Source organism: Babylonia areolata, chromosome 24, assembly GCF_041734735.1.
Source record: "Babylonia areolata isolate BAREFJ2019XMU chromosome 24, ASM4173473v1, whole genome shotgun sequence".
Lineage (NCBI taxonomy): Eukaryota > Metazoa > Mollusca > Gastropoda > Neogastropoda > Buccinidae > Babylonia > Babylonia areolata.
In genome coordinates, this window is record NC_134899.1 from 41,977,566 (window position 1) to 42,003,534 (window position 25,969).

At 42.5% G+C, this 25,969-nt stretch overlaps 1 protein-coding gene and 1 long non-coding RNA gene across 10 annotated transcripts in view; one reads left to right on the top strand and one right to left on the bottom strand.

The window, feature by feature from the left end:
* The window catches only part of LOC143298553 (beta-1,3-galactosyl-O-glycosyl-glycoprotein beta-1,6-N-acetylglucosaminyltransferase 3-like), a 121,390-nt gene that overhangs the window by 49,018 nt on the left and 46,403 nt on the right, over positions 1-25,969 (top strand). For 3 of the 9 annotated variants that reach the window (XM_076611427.1, XM_076611424.1, XM_076611422.1), the window contains exon 2: positions 1,424-4,934. The exons of 2 other annotated variants lie outside the window; for them this stretch is intronic. In XM_076611427.1, the coding sequence (XP_076467542.1) occupies positions 1,424-2,749 (1,326 nt within the window). In that variant the 3' untranslated portion in view covers positions 2,750-4,934. Of the gene's footprint in view, positions 1-1,423; positions 4,935-6,738; positions 8,746-25,969 lie in introns of those variants that run through there. 4 more of the 9 variants (XM_076611426.1, XM_076611425.1, XM_076611423.1 and 1 more) reach the window with 2 other exon arrangements.
* LOC143298555 (uncharacterized) lies at positions 13,041-16,187 on the bottom strand. The gene is made up of 2 exons (XR_013057425.1): positions 13,309-16,187; positions 13,041-13,250 (listed from the first exon to the last, which is right to left on the bottom strand). It is a non-coding gene; the product is annotated as an uncharacterized LOC143298555 (long non-coding RNA).

The window sequence follows — 25,969 nt, forward strand, 5'->3', positions numbered from 1 at the left end:
TAATTTCAAAACAACAGCATGTCACTAAAAATATATAAAATGGGAAAACATTGTGTGTTTTGTATTCTTTATTCATTTACCCTTCAGAAAATATTTACTTTTATGGGTCTTTCTCAAAGAAAGTGCACAGAATTTTTTTGAAAATTTATACCCGTTTTTTTGTGAAAAAACCCTGCCAAATAGATTTCACTCAAATCTTATTTTCCTGGCCACTCGTATTCAGCATACATTTTGTGTGACCTCCCCTCCATCCGTTTCTGGTCGCCAAGCACGTGGCAAAGACAGATTATTTACGAGGTATTCTGTTAGTTACCATTATTATTATTATCATCATCATCATTATTATTATTATTATTATTATTATTATCATCATCATCTTTCTTTCTTTTTTTCCTTTTTTTTTTTACAATATATTTTGTGGTTTTCTTCCCATTCTTTAATTCATCCTTCATGGGCTGCTTTGGGAAGTCACTGGGTTGTGACTTTTCCCCCGCTGTGAGTGAGAACACCATAAACTATAAGCAGTGTCCTCTGATCATTGCCATAGGGGACGACAGTTCACTACCAAAACTGGATGTCTGAGGAATCCACAGGACACGGAACTACAGTCATATCAAGCACATCGTTGTTTTTTCTCTCTCTCTCTCGTCCTCAAACCGGAAATCGATCAAATCGAAAACCGAGTGGAAACCAGAAAAAGTGGTGTCCCCGGCTTGTGCTTGTCCATGGCATATGGACTGTCTGGCCCATTTACGGACAGGGCTTCTGAAGAGCGTGTGTGACTCGTTTCTTCTGTCAGGCCTTATTCCTTAATTATGACAACAGTTTGATTTTCAGACTTATTCGTTACTGACTTAAGTATTGCCCTAATATCACGTGTGTCTGTTTTTAGTGATGTGACAGTTCAGAATATAATGTTTGACTGATTCGATTAAGCCTTACCTGCATGAAAGTGTCATTAAAGATCAGTGGGAACATTGACGTTTTTGGCTTTTTACAGTCATTATCTGTTGTTTTTTCTTGTTGAATTAAAAGATTTCTCTTTCCTCCTTTAATGGTATTTATATCCTTTTCAAATATTCCCCTTTTATTCCAATCTCCTTCTACCTGGTTTCCCTCAACTCACCATTCAACACCCCTATCCTCTTCCACCTTTTACACAAGAAAGTGAACACTCAAATGTGAAAAAATGATACTTTGACAAGATGCCTACAATGCCTAGTATATGTGACGGGACATTAAACAAAATTCTTCTTCCTCCTACTACAATGACATCAACGTTGATTTATTTGTGGCGTCCTTTGATTTTACAAAACAAACAAACCAGGTTTCATGGTTGGTGTCGTTTTGCTGTCAGGTGATTGAGTCTAACATTACGGAGTTCAAGAAAGCCATGAATCATATTTGGTGTCATCTGTTACAGATGAAGGGGCTGCCATATAATTTCCTGATCCTGCTGGCAATGGCAGTCCTGGCTTATGTGTCGGTTTACCTGTGGTTCAGCTACCAGGCAGCGGAGAGTGAGTTCAACAAAATTCACAATGTGACGAACAACGCGACGGGAACGGTTCTTGGAACGCGACACCTAGAAACAGACAGGCACACAAAGATGTGGCAAAAGAAAGATGAAATAAAAGAGGACGTCAATACACAAAAAGTAGCGAAAACTAAAACTGGTTTTACTACACGAAAAGAAGCAAAAAACGAAACTGGCTTTACGACACGAAAAGAAGCAAAAAACGAAACTGGTGTGAACGGGACAATGTCGTCAAGTGCCGTTTCTTTAAGAGACAGCCCCCCTTCCAGAGTTGCCCCCCAGAAGTATTTGATCTACGTGTGTCACCGAAGGCCGTACTGTGGGGGGTGGTCTGACCGTCAACGTGGTCTGATCAGCGTCTTCATGGCGGCACTGGTGACGGACAGACGGTTCGGGATCATCATGGACAACCCTTGCAATGTGACCCACTTCTACGAACCTGTTGGTGTCAACTGGAACATCCCTGCGGCTGAGCTGATCAACAAGACCAGCATTGAAATCAACGACATGGGCTCTAAAGCAGGGGTGTCAAACGTACTTCGCACAGAGGATTTTAACGAACGGTACCCACAAGACGTCGTTTATATAAAAACGAACAGTAATGGTTATCCAGGTGCTATATCCCACAGCGAACGCTACGCGAAAAAAATGCCCGACTGGGCAAAATCAAAATCAGGCGCTGTGCTTTTTGCCAATATTTGGAAACGTATGATGCGACCGTCACCGTTCTTACAGCACCGCTTGAACGATTACCTGCGAAGCATTGGCTATGAAAAGCGAACCCAGCCTCTCTTGTGTTGCCACGTGAGAGTGGCAAGGAGTGAAACTATAAAAAACGATGGCCCCAGCAGATTGAACGTGTCTGATGTCACTATACTGTGGAAGTTCTTCAGGCCTTACGTGCAGAACGGTAGCAAAGTGTTTGTTGCCACAGACAACTATGAAGTTAGGAACTCGAGTCGTCAGTGGTTCGGACGAAATGCCTCAGACTCCGGGGGGAACATTATTCACATCGATAGACATCGTGGAGGACGTGACGACGCTTGTGGTGGCTTCGGGTTTGCAGTTCTTGATCAGTTGATTCTGTCCAAATGTGACTTGCTTGTTGTGACCAACAGTGGGTTTGGTATGCGTGCAGCCTTTATTCGTGGTAAAAGTGAAAACTTGTTTCGCTTCACGAAAAAACAGGTGAAACAAATAAAGCTACGATAGCTTGCCGGCTTTTCGTTTCCTGAGGTGTACAGATATGCATACCACGAAATTTGTGGACATTAGGGCAAGTAAAATCGAATTTTAAAAATCACAAAAAAGGAAAAAAAATAAGAAGAAAAAGTTATTAATCTACATGGAAAACAATTAGTCTCCAATGACCAATGACACTTTATTTATTGATTTGGTTGGGTTGAGTTTCTGTTTCAGTTTCCGAAGCAGAAGTCACCACGTTCGGACAAATCCATGTTCGCTACACCACATCTGCTAGGCAGATGCTTGACCAGCAGCATAACCCAACACACTTAGGCCTTGAGCGCATGCCTACTTATTTGTGTACCTATCAGAGTGGATTTCTTCTACTGAATTTTGCCAGAGGACAACACAATCGTTGCCATCGGTTCTTTTTCAGTGTGTCAAGTGCGTGCTGAATACGGGACCTCGGTTTATCGTCTCATCAGAAAGACTAGATGCTCGGTTTGATTTTCCAGTCACCCACATGGTCTCACCATATTGGCAGCCGAGTGCCTTTACCATTCTACCACCTTCTTCTTTGGGTCGGGTTGAACGAGTGGTTGATGGCTTCATCCCCCGGCATTGGATGATATCTTTGACGAATACAAACTGTAATATCTGATCTGCTTTTCCTCATTTGACCATCACCTATTTGCTGTCCCCCCCCCCCTCCCCCCGGAACCCCTCTCCCCCACCGCCTCCCTTCCATCCCCTGTCCCTTCCTCTAACTCCCGGTAAACTGTATACTGACAACATGGATTGAAAAGTTATATCAGCAAATGCATTTGTATCTTTCAAGTTTAAGATACCATGCCTTAACATTTACGTAGCCTGAACCTCGATGTTGCAGTTACTGGGGCTTCATGCATTTCAGCAAGTTGATTCCTTGGTTTGTTGTTTGTGAAACAGATCTGCTGAAGTCATGTTGGTGAGAGAGATCATGTTTTCGTTACAGCTGAAATCACTTGCAAAGAAACGAGATACGTAATAACACGAAAACACAGTCGCTCACCTTTGGCACAGCACTAATCTTGTGGAACCAGGGATGTGCAGCACACAGTTAAAAACTAAATCATATCAGTCAGGCCCACATACATGTATACATATATACATACATATATTTAAAAAAATATATATATTTCATGTATGCGTACATATATATACATATATTCAATATGTGTGTGTGTGTGTGTGTGTGTGTGTGTGTGTGTGTGTGTGTGTGTGTACAAAAGGATATCTAGATAGACAGATAGATTCCTCTTTTCTATTGCTCTCTTTATTTCTGCATGTTTTCTTACTTCATTGTTGTCTACTTTTTCCACCTTCCCAGTCCATTCCTCTTTCTTTCGAGCCATCCTTGACGCTAATTTAAAAACAACAACAATAACACACTATTCTGTAGTCTGTGATGTACAGTCTGTGCTGTTTTGCTCTGGGGGTTAGGTAGTGAAATTGTTAACACTGGGATGGGCACTGGCTGTCCCATCTGCAGTGTTATTTATCTACATGGCCTTCATGCTTATTCTGAGATTGTTATTGTTGAGATGAATTCCACTTTAGCTTTGTTGTAGATTGATATTTCACACTAAGCTTTTTTTTGTGTGTGTGGGTATCAATTGCGTTTGATTTTATTCTTTGGAAAGATGTTTCTAGGTTGTTGTTTTTTTTTAACCTACTGGGATAAATCTTGTTTGGTTACATTCATACACACTTTTATCGTTGCGGCGTGTGGTGTTTTCAGTGCGAGTTTTCTAATGTCTTCATGTCTCCGATATCGTCTTAATAATAATGATCATCCAACATCATCGTTGGTTACTTACGATGTGAGCACGTTTATTCGTCGCTCAAGAAAACTGTGCCTCGCTCGCCATCCCTTTCACAAACCAAGGCACGGCGACCGGTGTGACAACGTCAAAGTGCCCCTCCACCCTGGATTTCACCCCGGCGTCATTTTTTAAATGACCCTCGGCGTCATTTGTGGCTGGTCAACATCGACCCTCCCCCCCCCTCCCCTCCCCCCGCACCCCCTCTTCCGCCCCACTCCCTCTTCATCCCGGTCCGAAATTACGTCTTAGTTATGGGTTTAATGAAGCTGTTGAGAAAAATGAAGGCAGTACGTTCTTGGCTAGCTTTTACTGACCCCTCTCCGACCACCATCTCCCCATGACGCCTTAACGCTTCTTTTTTGTTGTTTGTTGACCTTTCGGATACATATATATATATATATATATATATATATATATATATATATATATATATATATGTGTGTGTGTGTGTGTGTGTGTGTGTGTATGCGTGTGTGTGTGTGTGTGTGTGTGTGTGTGTGCGTGTGTGTGTGGTGCGTGTGTGTGTGTGTGTGTGTGTGTGTGTGTGTGTGTGTGTGCAGTTTATTGGTCATCTTGAATTCGTGTTCGCTGTCGGCCATACCAGAAACGTTTGTAAGATTTCAGCAGAACTGCCTCTCTTCTCAATGCAGCAGACTGAGCAAGTGAATGGAGTGTGTCCTCCGTGGGGATACCGGGGGTCTTTCAGTATAAATGACATCCCCGCCTTCTGGAAATTCTGTGCTAGAAATGTCCTCTTTTCTAAAAATTACTTTCTTTGTTTCTGCCTTTTTTCTTTCTTCACTGTTGTCTCCTTTTTTCAGCCTTCCCAGTCCATTTCCCTATATTTTCTGAAGTAAGCCATGACACTTTTTTCCCCCCTCTTTTCCACAGTCTATGATGCACTGTCTGTGTTGTTTTGCTCTGGCGATCAGGTAGTGAGATGTAAACACTGGGATGGGCACTAGCTGCCCATTCTGCGGTATTATTTGCCTATATGGCCTTTTATGTATTTTTTTTTTGTTTGGTTTTGAAGTATTGTTTTTTCCCCTTTTTTATGATTTTTTTTTTTTGTAACTTGAGGATGATATTTTAAACAGAATGGCTGGCGTCCTCATCGTGGCCTAGCCTTATTTGCCATAATGAGCTAAATGGTTGGGGTAATGTGTCATGAACTGTGTTTTGTGGGTTTGTCTTAGTGGGTTTGTTTTTTGTTGTTTTTTGTTGTAATTTTTTTGTAGATGTGACAGTCTTGTGTTGACGCGGTTGAGCAGTTGTATGGTTTGACAGTCCTGATATGGCCCTGCTTGGTCAGCTGGACAAAAAGAACAAGCACAGGAGACAAGGCAGTCATATCAAGTGTACAGTTGGCTCACTCTCCCTCAGACCGGAAATAATGATCAAATCGAACACCTAGAGGGAGCCAGAAAAAGGCGGTGTACCTGGCATCTGCATGACCATGGCATGTGGATTTTCTGGCGCATTTACTGTCAAGGCTTCTGAAGATCGTGTGTGACTCGTTTCTTTTGTGAGGCCTTATTCCTTAATTATGACAACAGTTTGATTTTCAGACTTATTCGTTACTGACTTAAGTATTGCCCTAATATCACGTGTGTCTGTTTTTAGTGATGTGACAGTTCCGAATATAATGTTTGACTGATTCGATTAAGCCTTACCTGCATGAAAGTGTCATTAAAGATCAGTGGGAACATTGACGTTTTTGGCTTTTTATAGTCATTATCTGTTGTTGTTTTTCTTGTTGAATTAAATATTTCTCTTTCCTCCTTTAATGGTATTTATATCCTTTTCAAATATTCCCCTTTTATTCCAACCTCCTTCTACCTGGTTTCCCTCAACTCACCATTCAACACCCCTATCCTCTTCCACCTTTTACACAAGAAAGTGAACACTCAAATGTGAAAAATGATACTTTGACAAGATGCCTACAATGCCTAGTATATGTGACGGGACATTAAACAAAATTCTTCTTCCTCCTACTACAATGACATCAACGTTGATTTATTTGTGGCGTCCTTTGATTTTACAAAACAAACAAACCAGGTTTCATGGTTGTCGTTTTGCTGTCAGGTGGTTGAGTCTAACATTACGGAGTTCAAGAAAGCCATGAATCATATTTGGTGTCATCTGTTACAGATGAAGGGGCTGCCATATAATTTCCTGATCCTGCTGGCAATGGCAGTCCTGGCTTATGCGTCGGTTTACCTGTGGTTCAGCTACCAGGCAGCGGAGAGTGAGTTCAACAAAATTCACAATGTGACGAACAACGCGACGGGAACGGTTCTTGGAACGCGACACCTAGAAACGGACAGGCACACAAAGACGTGGCAAAAGAAAGATGAAATAAAAAAGGACGTCAATACACAAAAAGTAGCGAAAACTAAAACTGGTTTTACTACACGAAAAGAAGCAAAAAACGAAACTGGCTTTACGACACGAAAAGAAGCAAAAAACGAAACTGGTGTGAACTGGACAATGTCGTCAAGTGCCGTTTCTTTAAGAGACAGCCCCCCTTCCAGAGTTGCCCCCCAGAAGTATTTGATCTACGTGTGTCACCGAAGGCCGTACTGTGGGGGGTGGTCTGACCGTCAGCGTGGTCTGATCAGCGTCTTCATGGCGGCACTGTTGACGGACAGACGGTTCGGGATCATCATGGACAACCCTTGCAATGTGACCCACTTCTACGAACCCGTTGGTGTCAACTGGAACATCCCTGCGGCTGAGCTGATCAACAAGACCAGCATTGAAATCAACGACATGGGCTCTAAAGCAGGGGTGTCAAACGTACTTCGCACAGAGGATTTTAACGAACGGTACCCACAAGACGTCGTTTATATAAAAACGAACAGTGATAATTATCCCATTGCCATGTCCCACAGCGAACGCTACGCGAAAAAAATGCCCGACTGGGCAAAATCAAAATCAGGCGCTGTGCTTTTTGCCAATATTTGGAAACGTATGATGCGACCGTCACCGTTCTTACAGCACCGCTTGAACGATTATCTGCGAAGCATTGGTTATGAAAAGCGAACCCAGCCTCTCTTGTGTTGCCACGTGAGAGTGGCAAGGAGTGAAACTATAAAAAACGATGGCCCCAGCAGATTGAACGTGTCTGATGTCACTATACTGTGGAAGTTCTTCAGGCCTTACGTGCAGAACGGTAGCAAAGTGTTTGTTGCCACAGACAACTATGAAGTTAGGAACTCGAGTCGTCAGTGGTTCGGACGAAATGCCTCAGACTCCGGGGGGAACATTATTCACATCGATAGACATCGTGGAGGACGTGACGACGCTTGTGGTGGCTTCGGGTTTGCAGTTCTTGATCAGTTGATTCTGTCCAAATGTGACTTGCTTGTTGTGACCAACAGTGGGTTTGGTATGCGTGCAGCGTATATACGTGGTAAAAGTGAAAACTTGTTTCGCTTCACGAAAAAACAGGTGAAACAAATAAAGCTACGGTAGCTTGCCAGCATCTCGTTTTCTGATGTGTACAGATATGCATACAATGAAATTTGTGAAGATTAGGGCAAGTAAAATCAAATTTAAAAGAACACAAAAACAAAAAAAAACACACAAAAAAACACGAAAAAGGAGAATAAAAAACGTTATTAAACTACATGGAGAATGATTTGTCCTGAATGACCAATGACAATTTATTGATTGATCGATCGGTTGTGTTGAGTTTTTGTTCCAGTTTCTCAAAGAGTCACTGCTTTCGGACAAATCTATATTCGCTACACCACATCTATTAGGCAGATGCCTGACCAGCAGCATAACCCAGTGCGCTTAGTTAGGCATTGAGCGTATGCTTACTTATTTGTGTACCTATCAGAGCGGATTTCTTCTACAAAATTTTGCCAGAGGACAACTATCGTTGCCTTGGGTTCTTTTCAGTGTGGCAAGTGCGTGCTGCACACGGGACCTCGGTTTGTCGTCTCATCCGAAAGACTAGATGCTCTGTTTGATTTTCCAGTCACACTTGGGAGAAAGGGCAAGAGCGGGAATCGAGCCCACACCCACACGGTCTCACTATATTGGCAGCTGAGTGGCTTCACCATTCTGCCACCTTCCTCTTTGGGTCGGGATGAATGAGTGGTTGATGGCCTCATCTCACCCCCCTCCCCGGTAAGCTGTATATATATATATATATATATATATATATATATATATATATATATAAGCTAATTTGTATTTGCACATTTCTTCTGTCTTTGCTGCTGTGTGCACATGTCAATTGATCGATATAAGGACAGGCCCGGTGCTTCCTTTTTTTGAGGAAGTGGTCTGGGTTTGTTCCAATGTACCTTTTATTTACATGCGTGCTAGCTGAATCGGTAGCGTAAGCAGCACTGACTTGAAGTTGTGTACCTTGTGAATAGAGAGAGTTATCACTCTTTACTATTTCTCTCTCTCTCTCTCTCTCTCTCTCTCTATATATATATATATATATATATCTGTGTGTGTGTGTGTGTGTGTGTGTGTGTGTGTGTGTGTGTGTAAGACTAGACAGACAAGTTCCTCTTTTCTATTGCTCTCTTTATTTCTGCATGTTTTCTTTCTTCATTGCCTACTTTTTCCACCTTCCCAGTCCATTCCTCTTTCTTTCGAGCCAGCCTTGACACTTTTTTTTGTCTCTTTTTCTGCAGCCTGTGATGTACAGTCTGTGCTGTTTTCCTTGTGCGATTAGGTAGTGAAATTGTTAATACTGGAATGCGCACTGGCTGTCCCATCTGCAGTGTTATTTACCTACATGTTGTTGTTTTTTTTTTATGTTGTTTTGGGGGAAACATTCCATTTGTTCACACGTGTACGATGTTATATGTTCGTTTTTCATTTGGGGGGATATATTCCACATGTTTACTTAAATGTGTGAATGATGTTTATTCTGAGATTGTTATTATTGAAATGAATTCCACTTTGTTACCTTAGTTGCAGATTGAGATTTCACACTAAGCTTTTTGTGTGTGTGTGGGTATCAGTTGCGTTTGGGTTTAATCTTTGGAAGGATGTTTCTACTTTTTTTGTAACCAACTGCGATAAATCTTGTTTGGTTACATCTGTACACACTTTTATCGTTGCGGCGTGTGGTGTTCTCAGTGCGGGTTTTCTAATGTTTTCATGGCTCCGATGTATGTCTTATGGTCATCCAACATCGCCTTTGGTTACTCACGACGTGAGCACGGTTATTCGTCGCTCAAATTAACCGTGACTTGCTTGCCATCCCTTTCACAAACAAAGGCACGACGACCGGTCTAACAGCGTCAAAGTGCCCCTCCGCCTGGATTTTACCCCGGGGTCGTTTTTTTGAAATAACCCTCAGCGTCAATTGTGCCTGGTCAATATCGAACCCCCTCCCGACCCCCAGACCCCCATACCCCTCCTCATCCCAGTCCGAAATTACCCCTTAGTTATGGGTTTAATGAAGCTAAATGAGAAAAATGAAAGGGGTACGTTCTTGGCTGGCTTTTACTGACCCCTCCCCAACCTCCCTCTCCCCGTTACACCTTAACGGTAGCAAACGTGGGGAGTTCTAATTGAAAAAGCCTGTATCTATTCGAACAGAGCCGAATCTCAGTGACGGCACCTGGTAGGTAAAGGGTGGAGACCTGCCAGTGCCTTAACCCCCTCGGTGTGTATACGCACGCAGAAGATCTAAAATGCACGTTAAAGATCTTGTAATCCATGTCAGCATTCGTTGGGTTATGGAAACAAGAACATACCCAGCATGCACACCTCCGAAAACGGAGTATGGCCGCCTACATGACAGGGTAAATAAAAAAAAAGTCATGCACGTAAAATGTTACATGTCTGTCTGAGTGTGTATGTGTGCGTGCCTGAAATCTGATTGAATGACACAGAAAACGAATAATGAGCGCCCAGTAGGCAGCCTATTGTGCAAATGACCCCGTGTTTGTAAAGCTCTTAGAGCTTGATTTCCGACCGAGGGTAGGCGCTGAAAAAGTATCCATATCTACCAATAATAGATTAGACAAACACACACACACACACACACACACACACACACACACACACACACACACACACACACACAAGGAGAATCAGAAATAGGGACAAAGACAGAGACACAGAGAGAGAGAGAGAGAGGGTGACAAAGACAGAGACAGACAGACAGAAAGACTGACTGATAAACAGAGACAGACAGAGAGACAGAGATGGAAATAAAGACAGAAGCAGTGAGAATTTTGTTTGCTGACTTTCGATTGGACCAGCAAAGGGCAGTAACTCAGTTTGTTCGCTGAAATGCTCTCCGCCGAAGTTCCAAATGTCCCCAGCTCTGAAGGTCTGGGAAAAGGAGGACCGATAGTCAGATACGGATGTATGCAAAATGAGATCTGCATTTGCATAAAGAATGAGGTTTAGGAGACAATTTTTTGTACATTTGAGCAACGCTCTTTCCAATCAAAATTACCCATGGGATCATGACAAGCTCGCCCAGAACGACCCCCCATCCCCACCCCCCAGACCTCCACGCAAACAAGGTGTAGGTGGTGGGGGTAAATTTTCACATGGTTGAAATTTACCCACGAGGGGGCGGGGGGAGGGGGGGCAGGGGAGGGGTCATTTCAGGCAAGACGACATCCGACTGCCGGGAGTCAATCGGGGCCAGCGAGATCAGACCCCCCCGGTGGATAAAACCAAAGGGGGTGCGAATTAGCTATAAGACCGGATACAGAAGAATTACTGGGGCCGCTCCTTTCTTTGTTTGATGACTTTTTGTGGATGTGGTGTGTGTGTGTGTGTGTGTGTGTGTGTGTGTGTGTGTGTGTGTGTGTGTGTGGTTTTGTGTGCGTGCGTGTGCGTGCGTGTGTGTGTGGTTTTGTGTGTGTGTGTGTGTGAGTGTGTGTGTGTGTATGTGTGTGTGGTTTTGTGTGCGTGCGCGCGTGCGTGTGTGTGTGTGTGGTTTTGTGTGCGTGCGTGCGTGCGCGCGTGTGTGTGTGTGTGTGTGCGGGTGCGTGCGTGCGTGCGTGCGTGTGTGCGGGTGCGTGCGTGCGTGCGTGCGTGCGTGTGTGTGTGTGTGTGTGTGTGTGTGCAGTTTGTGTTCACTGTCGGCCATGCCAGAAACGTTTGTAAGATTTCAACGGAACTGCATTTCTTCTCAATGCAGCAGACTGAGCAAGTGAAGGGATTGGGGATACCGGGGGTCTTTCATTATAAATGACATCCCCGCCTTCTGGAAATTCTGTGCTAGAAATGTCCTCTTTTCTGTCACTCTCTTTGTTTCTGTTTTTTTTTTTTTTTTTCTTCCTTCACTGTTGTCTCCTTTTTTCTGCCTTCCCAGTCCATTCCCCTTTATGTTTTGAAGTAAGTCTTGACACTTTTTTTTTCCCCGCAGTCTGATCTACTGTCTGTACTGTTTTACTCTGGCGATTAGATAGTGGGATTGCAAACACTGGGATGGGCACTGACCGTCCATTCTGCAGTGTTGTTTGCCTATATGGTCTTTTTCATGTGTTTTTTTGTTTGGTTATGAAATGAAGTATTGTTGTTTTTTTTCCTTTTTAACGATTTTTTTTGTTGTAATCTGAGGATGATGAATTAAGCAGAATGGCTGGCGTCCTCAGCATAGCCTAGTCTTATTTGCCCGAAGGAGCTAAATGGTTGGGATACTGTGTCATGAAGTGTGTTTTGTGGGCTTGTCTCAGTGTATGTTTTTTCCTAGATGTGACAGTTTTGTGTTGACGCGGTTGAACATTTGTATGGTTTGACAGTCCTGATATGGCACTGTGAGGTCAACTGGATTATAAACAACAGCGCCACCTATATTCCCCCCCCCCCCTTATTTCCCTCTACAGAATTCTGCCAGGGATAGTGTTTTTGTTTTACCTTCAGTCGTGTGTGATGAGAATGATAGCAGGGTATTCATTGATAATAGTAGCAGTAGCAGTAGTAGTAGCAGTAGTAGTGGTAGTAGTAGTAGTGATGATAATGATGACGATGATATTGAATGGCATCAGAATAGTACACTTCTCTCCGTGTTACCAGACTCAGTGCGATGGCACTTGTTGCATGCATCCAGGTCCGAGAGTGAAAGCGTCAGTGCTGCAAGATTTATGACGTTTGTATTAGCAGTTGTATTGCATTACATTTTGTCACAACAGATTTCTCTGACCGAAATTCGGGCTGCTCTCCCTTGGGACAACGCCTGCGTCAGCCGCAGTGCAGCGCCACCTATATTTTTTCCTTCATTTTTCCCCCCCGTCTCCCATTTTATTTGTTTTACTATCAAAGTGGATTTTTTTCCCTCTACAGAATTCCGCCAGGGACAGTGCTTTTGTTTTACCTTCAAAGTGGACTTTTTCTCTACAGAATTCTGCCAGAGACAGTGCTTTTGTTTTACCTTCAAAGTGGACTTTTTTCTCTACAGAATTCTGCCAGGGACAGTGCTTTTGTTTTACCTTCAAAGTGGATTTTTTCCCCTCTACAGAATTCTGCCAGAGACAGTGCTTTTGTTTTACCTTCAAAGTGGACTTTTTATCTACAGAATTCTGCCAGAGACAGTGCTTTTGTTTTACCTTCAAAGTGGACTTTTTTCTCTACAGAATTCTGCCAGAGACAGTGCTTTTGTTTTACCTTCAAAGTGGACTTTTTGTCTACAGAATTCCGCCAGGATAGTGCTTTTGTTTTACCTTCAAAGTGGACTTTTTTCTCTACAGAATTCTGCCAGGGACAGTGCTTTTGTTTTACCTTCAAAGTGGACTTTTTCTCTACAGAATTCTGCCAGGGACAATGCTTTTGTTGCCGTGGATCATCACAAAGTGCACGTCGCACACGGGACCTCGGTTTGTTAACTCATGCGAAAGTGTCCCACCCAGAAAACCTCTCGTGGGAGTCAAAGTCGCGGGTCCGTATCCGTTTGTTTTTCATGAACATTTGTTTTTAATGTTGCTTGAGGTTGGTTTTTGGGTTGTTTTTTTTCATATTTGCTGTTGTAGAAGACAGCATCACTTATATTTTAGACTTACTGGACATTCCGTGTACAAAAGCTGTTTTTGTTTTGAATTCTTTAATGGTTTTCACTTCTTGCATATAATATAACCCATACAGTGATGTCTTTCCATATAAGCTGTGCCATGGAGTCCACACACACTCACACACATACACGCACGCGCGCTTACACACGTATACATACACGCACGCACGCACGCACGCACATGCACACGCACACGCACACTCACTCACGCACGCACGCACGCACGCGCGCGCACAGACAGACAGACAGACAGACACACACACACACACACACACACACACACATGTATATATATACGCACGCAAGCGCGTGTGATTGATACAGGAATAAAACAAGGCCTTGTGAAAGAGACTTACAAGACTGAATCTTAATGTATGATGATGTCAGACATGAATTTTTGATATGAAGACAATATTTGCGTCTAACTCTGTTGCTTGGATTGTTATGACCATACGGTTTAGCAGTGTGTATTTGTGTGTGCGTACGTCTGTTAACCCCCTGTTTAACTGGCTAGCGCGCGCGTTTATGTATATATTGTTTAAATCATTTTGCCCATAAAAGCCTAGTGTTGTTCTGTTTGCGTTCTGTTTATGTTGTAACGTTGAGAGCAAAATGCCGGTTGATCCTACTGACCATGAACGCCTTCTAACTCTGGCAGCTGTGTAAATACAGATCAGATACAAACATTTCCCCCCCAAACCACAAATGCTGCGGCCAAGTGATTAATTTTGCGCACTGACGACCGAGAAGGCGCGGGTTCGAACCCCAGCAGAAACATTGCAGGATGTTTTTGGCCCGTGGCCTATTCCTGCACAGAACTGGGTTGAGTTTGTGCCGTGGACTGAGACAAGGAAGAGAGAGTAGGAACACACAGTCGTCGCTCATTCACTCCGTGACTGCGCCTTTGAGGAGTGTTGCTCAAAATCCTTGTATTGCATTGCATTGTATTGCATTGCATTGTATTGTACTGTACTGCATTTGTTTGCATTGCATTTCATTGTATCGTTTTGTATTGTATTGCGTTGTATTGCTTCGTATTGCATTGCATTGCATTGCATTGTATTGGCGGTACGGCATGGTCTGGTCAGTCTGTCTTTCTTTTACCTGAAAACTGTGGTATATTTGGAGTCTTGGAAACCTTTTCTCCTCCGCTCTCATTCTTAAATTTAATTTGAGTATGACAAGATAATATCGTCTATACTTAAAAAGAAAACAGAAAAGATAACAACGAAAAAAAGAAAAAGGCAGAAGAAGAAAAAAACGAAAACACACACAAAGAAAAAAAAAAACATGGAAAAACTTGACCTTTAAAGCGAAAGCCACAAGACAGGAAATAGGTACATGTGTAGACATAACACAATAAGTGGCGCTGTACTGTAGCCACGTGTTCACCCTATGGAAGGCAGCCTGAATGTCACACAGAGTAGTATGATAGTGTAAGACAAGACAATACAATACAATACAAGCCAAGCCAAGACAATACATTACAGTATGGTACCGGACAGCAGAATGCAATACAAGACAAGACAATAGATACATTGCAGTATAGTACGGTTCAGCACAAGACAAGACGAGACAAAACACTGACTAGAATACATTGCAGTATGGTACGGTACAACACAATACAATACAAGACAATGAATACAAGACATTGCAGTATGGTACCGTACAGCACAATACAATGCAATACAGTACAATACAGTACAACACAATACGAGACAAGACAAGACAATAGATACATTGCAGTATGGTACGGTACAGCACAAGACAAAATACTGAATACAATACAAGACAAAATACTGAATACAATACATTGTAGTATGCTACGGTACAGCACAATACAAGACCTGACAAGCTGAAATAATAAATACAATTTACTGCAGTATGGTACGGTACAGCACGATACAGAACAATGCAATACAATGCAATACAAGACAAGGCAAGACAAGACAATAAATACAATACATTGCAGTATGGTCCCTACAGCACAATACAGAACAAGACAAGACAGTACATTGCAGTATGGCACAATACAATACAGTACAGTACAGTACAGTACAATACAATACAATACAATACACAATACACAAAGCAAAATACAAAACAATACAAAATACAATACAAAATACAATACAATACAAAATACAATACAATGCATCGCTAAACACAGTCTCCACAGAGGATGCGTGGCTGGGCACATCACAATGGATGCATTGAAAGTAAGAAAACAGCAGCCAATTGGAATGCAAAGGGAGGGAACCGTAAGGTATATGACATAATCAGAGTTTCGCCCCCTGGTCATACATTTGGAGAAATAGAGCTGATTTTTACTCTCTGTCTCTCTCTGTTTCTCTGTCTCTGTCTCTGTCTCTCTCTCTGTGTGTGTGTGTGTGTGTGTCTCTCTCTCTTCGTGTTTTTAGTGGAGAGCATTGTATTTCTCTGCAGTTCATTTTGTTCTTTTTGTTGTTTGTTATTGTTGTTGTTGCTTTTTTTTTTCTTTCTGTCTTGTATTTCCAAGTTTATTGTCTGGATATTATTTTTGGGGATAGGGTTATAACAAACCAATGCATGTTTATTCTTTCTCCATCAATAAAAAAAAAAGTTTCGATATCGATACAAAGTCGGTGTGTGTGTGTGTGTGTGTGTGTGTGTGTGTGTGTGTGTGTGTGTGTGTGTGTGTGTGTGATGAAAACAAAGTAGAGTGGAGTGAGTACAAAGGTCACGTCAGAGATAAAAGTGAGACGGGGACATAAGCCGTGAGGCTGGACACACTGCATGCCAAACACATGTACAGGCGAATCTGTTGACCACTTTTTTTTTTTTTTTTTTTTTTTTTTTTCAAATTCATCATTTTACTTTCGGACGAAGAAGACAAAAGAAGGAGAAGACTATGTCTGTGAGTCGCAAAAACAATATAGTGAGTGTGCAGTGGCAATACATGTGAGCAGCGACATATTCAAGCAATGCTAAGAGTACCTCAAGTGTGGTACAGGTGTTATAGTGTGTCAGGTACCTGTAGGTGGAAGCGTGGGATTTTCCCAGGACACACTGCTCACTGATGGACCCCTCCTTCCTACCTCCCTGCTCTCCTCCCTCCCTCTTCCATGGCATCTATCCCTACCAACACCCCTCCCCATACCCCTCTCTCCCTTCCCCCCTTCCGTTGGCTGAGTGCAGAGGGAGCAAGGTACCATGAGATACTAATTAAAGATGATATCTCCTCGGACCGCAGCCATTCATCTCAAGTTCTGCTGCGTCAGGCCACAAATGTTTTCTTTCTTTCCCCGATACACTCCCCTGCCCCTTTCTTTCCCCCTTTCGTCACTCTTGTCCCCCGTTTCCTCCTTTGTTAACCTTTCCTCTCAGTGATATTTACTGCAATGGCACCGCCACCAGTGGTGTGTGTACTACGAACTATTAGACGGCGCTGCATCTTTCGTTACCCCCCCCCCCCCACCCCACTCCCCGCCCCCCTACTCCCCTACTCCCTCATGTTGATCTCTGGCAGGATGGCATCTGTCTCAATGGTCACCGCATGGTGTGGTGTGTTTATCATGAGCTGTTTAGAACAGAATCAGGGCTGGGCGATCTTTCCTCCTCCTTCCCTTCCTCTTTTCGTCACCCACCCCCACCCCTCCCCTCCCCTTTTCCTTGGCAGTGCCGGGTTCCGTGAGAAAAGTGTTGTATGTGCAAGTCTAGCACTGTTGGTCCCAGATTGGTCTGTTAACTTCAACCAGTTGGGAAGGTTCTGGGTAGGAAGATAGTTTGCATATGGCGCCAATTGGTCAGGAGGATAAAATGGATAGGCAAGTGGGATTTCTTCCTTTTTCCTTGCTTGGAGCAGGCCGGGAGAGCCGGACGGACAAGACAGTACCATAGTTGCTGTGAGTGTCAAACTAGCATCCATTTTTCGGACTTAGTTGAATGCTTGATTCCTGGTATTGGATTCTGTGACTAACACACTGGCTCAGTGGGATTGTGTTCTGCTACATGAATTTGAAGTAAACCTTGAAACATGGGGCTGTGAGTAATTGCTTGTACTGGTGTTATGCTTTTTTGGTAACTTAGTTTCTGAGTTCTGGAAACACAGTTTGGCGTCAGTTAAATTGTGATGTTGTATCACAAGAACATTTAGACACTTTTGGCTGATGTGGTATTGCACAGTTAATGTAACTGGAATGTGTTGATGCAGATACCATGACTTGTGAGAGAGTAAAGCCAACGTGTGTGTGGCTTAATTGTATTTGAAGCTAGTGACTGAAGGAAAAGTGGTTAAAGTACACAATGTAGCCAATACTTGACTAAATGGAGTACTGGTTTGGGGTATCCCCAACCCCCCTCCCCCTTTCCTGTTTGCTACAGGTTGATGTCATGGTATGATGCTTGGACATCATGTTTGGGTTTAAATGGTGTTGCATATTGGTTTACACAAATGTTCAGTAACATGCCAGTGGTGTGTCAGTTGTTGACATACTGTGGGAACAGTGTAAGCATTAACTTGATTAAATAAAAAAGAACTACAGAAATGATGTGGATGTAGTATCTGTGTATAATGTTTTAGTTAGCTACTCTTGGAGTTATTTTGAGGTTTGACCTACCTATTTTGTATGCCAGGTGGTGATGGTAATATTCAAGGTGAACAAATCTACAGGCTAACTGTATGTTCATTCTTTCCCATGTGTATGCATAGGTGATAATACAACATGTGCGATTTGTTGGTCGTTGTGATTAATGGTAATGTACATTTGTATAGCACCATTTCTCTCTAAGAGCTCATGGCGCTTTACATAAAGTAAAATATTATAAGTTACATAAAACATTCATGACCACTCTTTCTCACCCCCCCCCCCCCCCTTCACTCACACTCTCCCTTTCCCACTCTTCATACATCCAAAGTGAGCTGACCCAGTGTTTAATTACTGTCAAACCACCATACAATAATAGCTCGCCATTAAGACTGAAAAAATCTGTACTTTGTCTGTGCGAAGTATCTCACTGGTAACATTATTACATGGGAATCATATAGGTACCAAGTAATTTGGTAAATATATAGCAACCTGTGTGCACCAACATAGACTGCCTCTCAGTGGTCTCAAATCTTATTGAACACATACAGTTATGTGTTACCCCACTGGCATATAACATATGACCACAGCACATGGTAATCCTATGGTGAACGTTCTTTCTTCTTTGCTGCTCCTCACATCTGGAAAAACCTTCCTCATCATATCCGTGCATCTGATTCTATTTCTGCTTTTCGCTCATCACTAAAAACTCATCTTTTTAAAACCTATCTATAAGCAAATTAACAAACAATGAGGCCAGGAGATGAAATGATTAACAAATACTAAATAGTGGCAACTCTCTCCATTCACGTATCTGGACAAATTCTTTGCATGTGTGCTGCTAGACATTTTGTGCAGGTGCGCAGTTAGACGTATTCTGTGCAGGTGCGTAGCAAGAAGAATTCTCTGCAGGTGCATAGCTGGACTCATTCTGTGCAGGTGCATAGCTGGACAAATTCAGTGCAGGTGCATAGCAAGACTTCTCCTGTGCAGGTGCGTAGCTCGGCGAATTTTGTACAGGTGCCTAGCTAGACGTATTCTGTACAGGCACCTAGCTAGACGCATTCTGTGCAGGTGCGTTGCAAGACTTTTCATCTGCCAGTGCATCTATTGCCCTTTGCTGCTTCGCAGCTGGATTTTGAAGACAGTGGGGTGAAAAAATCTTGCCTGGACCATCGTTGGGCAGGTCAGGTGAATCTTTGTATCTGTCTCTCTTATCGCTTGTAAAGGACCACGTTGAAACCCCGTCTTCCTAACGCCTGGTCACGGGTGCGGTTGTGGAGCTCTTCTGCCAGACAGCGCAGTGCCAGACGACTGAAGCCGGCGTAAAACTTGTTGGCAAACAGTTCTTTTCGCCGGTGAAGCATGGGGAGGTGCAGCACATTCAGAATGCAGACCTGACGGACGATATTGTTACCGACGCAGCGGTTCTGATTGTCTCTGTTGACCCAGATTATGAAGCGGGCGCTAAAACTGATTGGTCGCTGGTTGGCGTTTGCTGGAGTGCAACACACAAAGATTCATCTCACACTGAATGCAGTTGTAATGATGATGAAAGTGATGATGATGATACTGCTGATGATGGTAATAATAGTAAAAATACTGATGATGATGATGATTATGATTTGAAATTATAATCACAATAGAACAACAATAATGACGATAACAACAACAATCATCATCATCATGTGATAATTAAGTCAAGAAAAATAATAATAGGAGGCATGATAATATTGGAAACTATATCAAAGATAACGAAGACAATGATCATGGTTAACAACAACAACAACGATGACGACGACGACGACGACGACGCGACAACAAGAAACCATCAAACAACAAGCAAGGAGGAAAATAGTATTTGTATTTGTTTTTTTTTTTTTATCACAACAGATCTCTCTGTGTGAAGTTCGGGCTGCTCTCCCCAGGGAGAGTGCATCGCTACACTACAGCGCCACCTATTTTCTTGTATTTTTTCCTCGTGCAGTTTTGTTTGTTTTTCCTATCGAAGTGGATCTTCTACAGAATTTTTGCCAGGAACAGCCCTTTTTTGCCGTGGGTTATTTTACGTGCGCTAAGTGTATGCTGTATACGGGACCTCGGTTTATCGTCTCATCCGAATGACTAGCGACCAGACCACCCCTTAAGATCTAGTGGAGGGGGAGAAAATATCGGCGGCTGAGCCGTGATTCGAACCAGCACGCTCAGATTCTCTCGCTTCCAAGGCGGACGCGTTACCTCTAGGCCATCACTCCACTTGATTGTGAGATTTGGTGACCTATATCAAACATGACTGACAAGAGTGGCCGCTCAGGAGAAAACCATGTCTATCAGTTTCTAGTTCTTGTGGCGGTGATACTTTGAGTAAACTGCCCAGAATCTCCCACCCCCACCACCCCTACACCTCCCTGTTTCATCACACTCCAAAGCCCTACCCCCACGCCCCCCCCCCCCCCCCCACCCCCCAACCTCCCAATCCCCCAGCCTCTCCCTCCACTTCTCCATCAAAAGATTGTCCCAGACGAATCATAGCAACAGAGGAGGAGAGCTTTATTCCTGTTTGGTCCCTGGGAATGACTCCTGGCACTAGTTTTGTTCCTCTGCTCCACTGCAGTCGGTTCAGAACCCCCACCTGCCACCCACCCCCGCTTCCCTTAAAAAAAAAAAAAAAAATTACCTTGATATCTGCCCGGGGCCTTGAGGTGAGAATTGTAGTGCAGACTACTGTAGAAGAGCTCGTCGGGGATCACAGTGTTGTTCAACCACAGCAGGAAATCCTGGACCAGTGGCTCGTGCAACACGTAGTCTACGAAGGCTCTGCTGGCCGCGATATAATTGCTTCCTTTGTAGACTGTGATGTTGTGGGGGGCCGGAAGGTACTTCTCCCAGCGCCACCGGAATATGTCCCTGAAGTTGAAGCAACACTAGAACTAGAGGCTTTTCGCCTTGATATTTGTCAGCTGGAAACACTAGAATTAGAGGCTTTTTGCCTTGATATATGTCAGCTGGAAACACTAGAATTAGAGGCTTTTTGCCTTGATATATGTCAGCTGGAAACACTAGAACTAGGGGCTTTATGCCTTGATATTTGACAGATGGAAACACTTTACTTTGATAACTGCCCGTCGGCAATACAGGAACTAGAGGCATTTTTACCTTGGTATTTGCCAGATGGAAACACGAGAACTAGAGGCATTTTTACCTTGGTATCTGCCAGATGGAAACATAAGATTTAGAGGCTTTTTTTTTTTTTTTTTTTGAGAAAGAGTGGTCATGAATGTTTTATGTAACTTGTAATATTTTTCTTTCATGTAAAGCGCCCTGAGCTCTTAGAAAGAATAAATGTACATTATTATTATCAATATTATACTTTAAGCATGGCCTATTCTTCCCATCTGTCCTTTTGTGTTTTCAGAGAGAGAGGGAGACAGACAGACAGACAGACAGACAGACAGACAGAGACAGTCTGATATCATCAGTCTAACATCATCATCTTAGATTAACAGACTATAAATGAATAAACGAAACAAAGGACGGAAACAGAGAGACACAGAGAACGAGATAGAAACGAAAGGGGTTAGATACAAGTGGAATGGAGTGATGGCCTAGAGGTAACGCGTCCGCCTTGGAAGCGAGAGAATCTGAGCGCGCTGGTTCGAATCACGGCTCAGCCGCCGATATTTTCTCCCCCTCCACTAGACCTTGAGTGGTGGTCTGGACGCTAGTCATTCGGATGAGACGATAAACCGAGGTCCCGTGTGCAGCATGCACGTAGCGCACGCAAAAGAACCCACGGCAACAAAAGGGTTGTTCCTGGCAAAATTCTGTAGAAAAATCCACTTTGATAGGAAAAACAAAACTGCATGCAGGAAAAAATACAAAAAAAAAAAGAAAAAAAAAAAAAGGGTGGCGCTGTACTGCAGCGACGCGCTCTCCCTGGGGAGAGCAGGCCGAATTTCACACAGAGAAATCTGTTGTGATAAAAAGAAATACAACTACAACAGCAAACTCACTGCTTAGTGTTCATCGCTATGCCATTGGCCCCCTTGAGCTCGCTCAGAATCCGGACCATCTCGTAGTTGGTCTTCAGAGGGAACTCCTGCCCCGTCAGGTTGATGTAGTACCTCCACGTCCCGTTCCTCCTCCACAGGTCCCCCATGCACACCAGCTGAGGCTCCAGCACGGTGAAGGTTCCCCAGGCCACGTCGATGGAGCGGGAGGCCAGGAAGACGTTGGGGAAGCAGCTGGACACGGCATCCATGGCGCCTCGGAACTCCGGCGGCGATTTCTGGTCCACGTGGAGGCAGTAGAAGTTCTGGGGCCTGTATATCGCCCGCAGTAAGTCCACAACCTGCATAAAAAAAAGAAGAAAAAAAAAGGGGGGGGCCGAGGGAGGGGCAGGGGGGGGGGGGTCGAGGGGGGAGGCAGGGGGGCATGGGGCGGGGGGAAGCATGGGGGGCGGGGGAGGGGGGAGGGGGGGCTTTTGTTTTTGTTTTGTTTTCGGTTTCCGGTTTCAAAACAGATGTTACAAAGCGTGCATACTGATTCATATAAACTGCACCACATCTTCTTGTTAAAGAGAGAGAGAGAGAGAATGTTTTCAGTTTCCTGTTTCAAAAGAGATGTTACAAAACCGTGCGGACTGACTGAAATAACGTGCACCACATCTACTTACTCTCTCCATACGAACGGCGAAAGAGACGACGTTAACAGCTTTTCACCCCAATTACCATCATCAAAATATTGCAAGCGGAAGGGTCTTATACTGAAGAGGTGAATGTTGACAAAGAATACCACAATTCTGACGACGGAAGCTAAAGGTTGGGTCATTCAGACACCCACTGGACATCCGAGGGGTCTGTGTAGAGGAGAAGAGAGGACTGGCCGTATTGAGTGAGTTAAAGAGAGAATGAATGAGTGAATGAATACTTTCCCAAGGGTAATAGCTTTAGTATACATTTTTTTTTCTTTTTTTTGGGTGTGTTCATCCAGCCCTTGAAAACAAAGAAAAAAAAAGAAAAAAAAGATAATAACAATAAAAAAATATTTTTAAAAAAATGAAGGGGAAAAAATGAACAAGCAAGAGAAATATCAAGGAAACGTATATTAAAGACGAGAAGAAGAAAAGACGAGTTACGCAGACAGATGGATAGAGACAGACAGACAAATAGGCAGGCAAGAGAGAGAGAGAGAGAGAGAGAGAGAGAGAGAGAGAACGAACGAACGAACGAAGTTTTTTTTTTTTTTATTGAGGGAAGTGGAATAAGCATACATGTGCTTTTTTTTCATCCAGCCCTCAGGGCAAATAGAAAATAAAAAAATGAATAAAAAAATCCACAAAGTAACAAAGAGATGAAGAAATAAGGACATGACATTCACATACACATTTAAACATGCACATCTACATAATCCTGATACAAACATCATATTATGAAGGAAAAAGATCAACCCCCCCTCCCCCTCCAAAAAAACAAAAGAAACACACAGCCCCTCCCAAGCCCCCCTCGTCCCCCCCCCCCCCCTCACCCCCCCCCAAAAAAAAAGTATGCAGGACACTGATTGTGGTTGTATATCATTAAGTAGTGCGATAGCGGTTAGATATACAATTAAAATATATATGCGTATTCAATAAAATAAAGTCAAGTTAAGTAGGATTATTGACATATTTGTCCATAAGATGTGTATGGTAATGTTTTCTTTAATTCTTGAATGCTTTTCTGAACATTAAAATTGGATGAAATATTGTTCCATAAACAGCCTCCTGAATGAATGAGACTGGATTTAAATAGATCTACTCTTGGAATGGGGATCTTAATCTTGTTGGTATGACGGACTAGCGTGGTGGGAAATCTATCTCTCAAAGATGGAGCATAATTAGACATGATTTAAAAAAATAAAAAGTGCTTCGTTGTATTCAAGTTTAAGCTTTAGGGGAAGAATATCTAAATGTCTGTAGTCAAGAAAATGTTTAATTCTGGAAAGCTGATAAAGAGAGAGAGAGAGAGAGAGAGAGAGAGAGAGAGAGAGGAGCAGATGCTTGATCTTCGCATTAAACAGACACGCTGATACGGCCTTGACAGCCTACTTTAGGCTTGTGTCAAGTAATGAGATAGAATCTGCATGTTATGTGCGCGTGAGGCGTGAAATATAAAAAAAAAACAAAAAACCCCACCAAAACTGTGTGGACTGTCAGCGTGCGTTATGTTCGTGTTTCTTTCTCACACACCACACACTTACAGTTTCAGGTACAAAATTAAGTCCACTACAAGGTTGGTAGTATTTGCCAACTCTAATTTCTTTTTTTCACAAGCAAAACAAAACTTAGGTAATTCTCCACGTATTACTGTTCAGTCATCAAATTTTAATATATTTTCATAATATTAATTACATAATGTTAATTATTAACAAATGCACTCGACAAGATTCATCTATCACACCATCACTCTTCCAACCAAAGCAGAATCTAAAAAAACCCCAAAAACAAAACAAAACCAAAAAAAAAAAAAAAGAAGAATTCTTCTCTTGTGCAGTGTCTGTTCCAAATTCACATCCACCACAAAAAATATACATATGATATATCTTCAACAACAAAACTAAAGTATGTTTCATCACCCAACACAGACAACTTTGTGTCCTCTGCTCACAAATTCAGCAGGTAAATATAATGTTTGTTCTTTTTTTCAACATAGACTAATAATGTCCTCTGCTCATAAGTTTAGCAGGTAAATAAAATGTACGGTTTTATTTTATTTATTTAGTTTTTTTTTATCTCATTGTCTTCGAGTTTAAAAAAAAATTATCACTCCCCTCTTTATGAAAATGAATGAACTTTTATGAAGGTTGAAGACCTCTCTTCAGGCCCAGTCCAAGGCTCTCCGTTGAAAACATATTTATAACCATAAGTTTCCAATGAACTAGGGATAAACTAGCTTCAATGAATTTCTGTTCCCTGTCAACTTCAACCTGTTTTTGTGACGAAGCAAAATTTTTATTACTGACGACAAGCTCACCCCTCTGCAACGGCGAACAATACCACATGACCAATAACTCCATCTTAATTTCCAAAGCCCAATTTTAATACTACGTCAACCAAACCCAATATCAGAAAGTAAACAACCTGGACTCGCCTACAAAAACATGTAGCAGGCACACGTTTCAGCCGGTCTCGGGAATGGGTGACTGACCAAAAAAACTCTCACCCCCGCAAGAGCTCCTTTTTTTTAATTTTTTTTTTTTAACTGAAACCTCGGTTAAAGAAATGATTCTTCTCCATTCGGAATACTCTTCAGATTCAGAGCACTTCTAAAACGCCTTCGCCACACTGCAAAACGAAAAAAGAAAGTAAATACTGTGATTTCATGTTCTACTGTGATTTCATGTACTTAAATGTTATAATTATCTTACTGAATATTTTCCTATTATATCATTGAAATGTTTCACTTTATCTTAAAATGTAATTTTTGTTTTCTTACCTAAATGTTTTCTTTTAACATGATAGTTAATATGTATGCTGTGATCAAGGAAGGGTGTGCCAGTTGCTCATTAGTTGTTTTTTTTTCTTTCTTTTTTTTTCGGTTTTATCTGTTGATGAGCATTTGTCTTTTTAAATGTTATTATTATCTTACAGAATATTTTCCTTTTTATAATGATCGAAACGTACACATGCGCGCGCGCGCGTGCGCACACACAGAACGATGCATGCACGCGCACGGGCACACACGCAACACACACACAGTTGTTACACTCTGAATGTAATAGTATCTTACCCACATGTTTTTCTTTTTACATAATTGATGTGTACATGGTGACA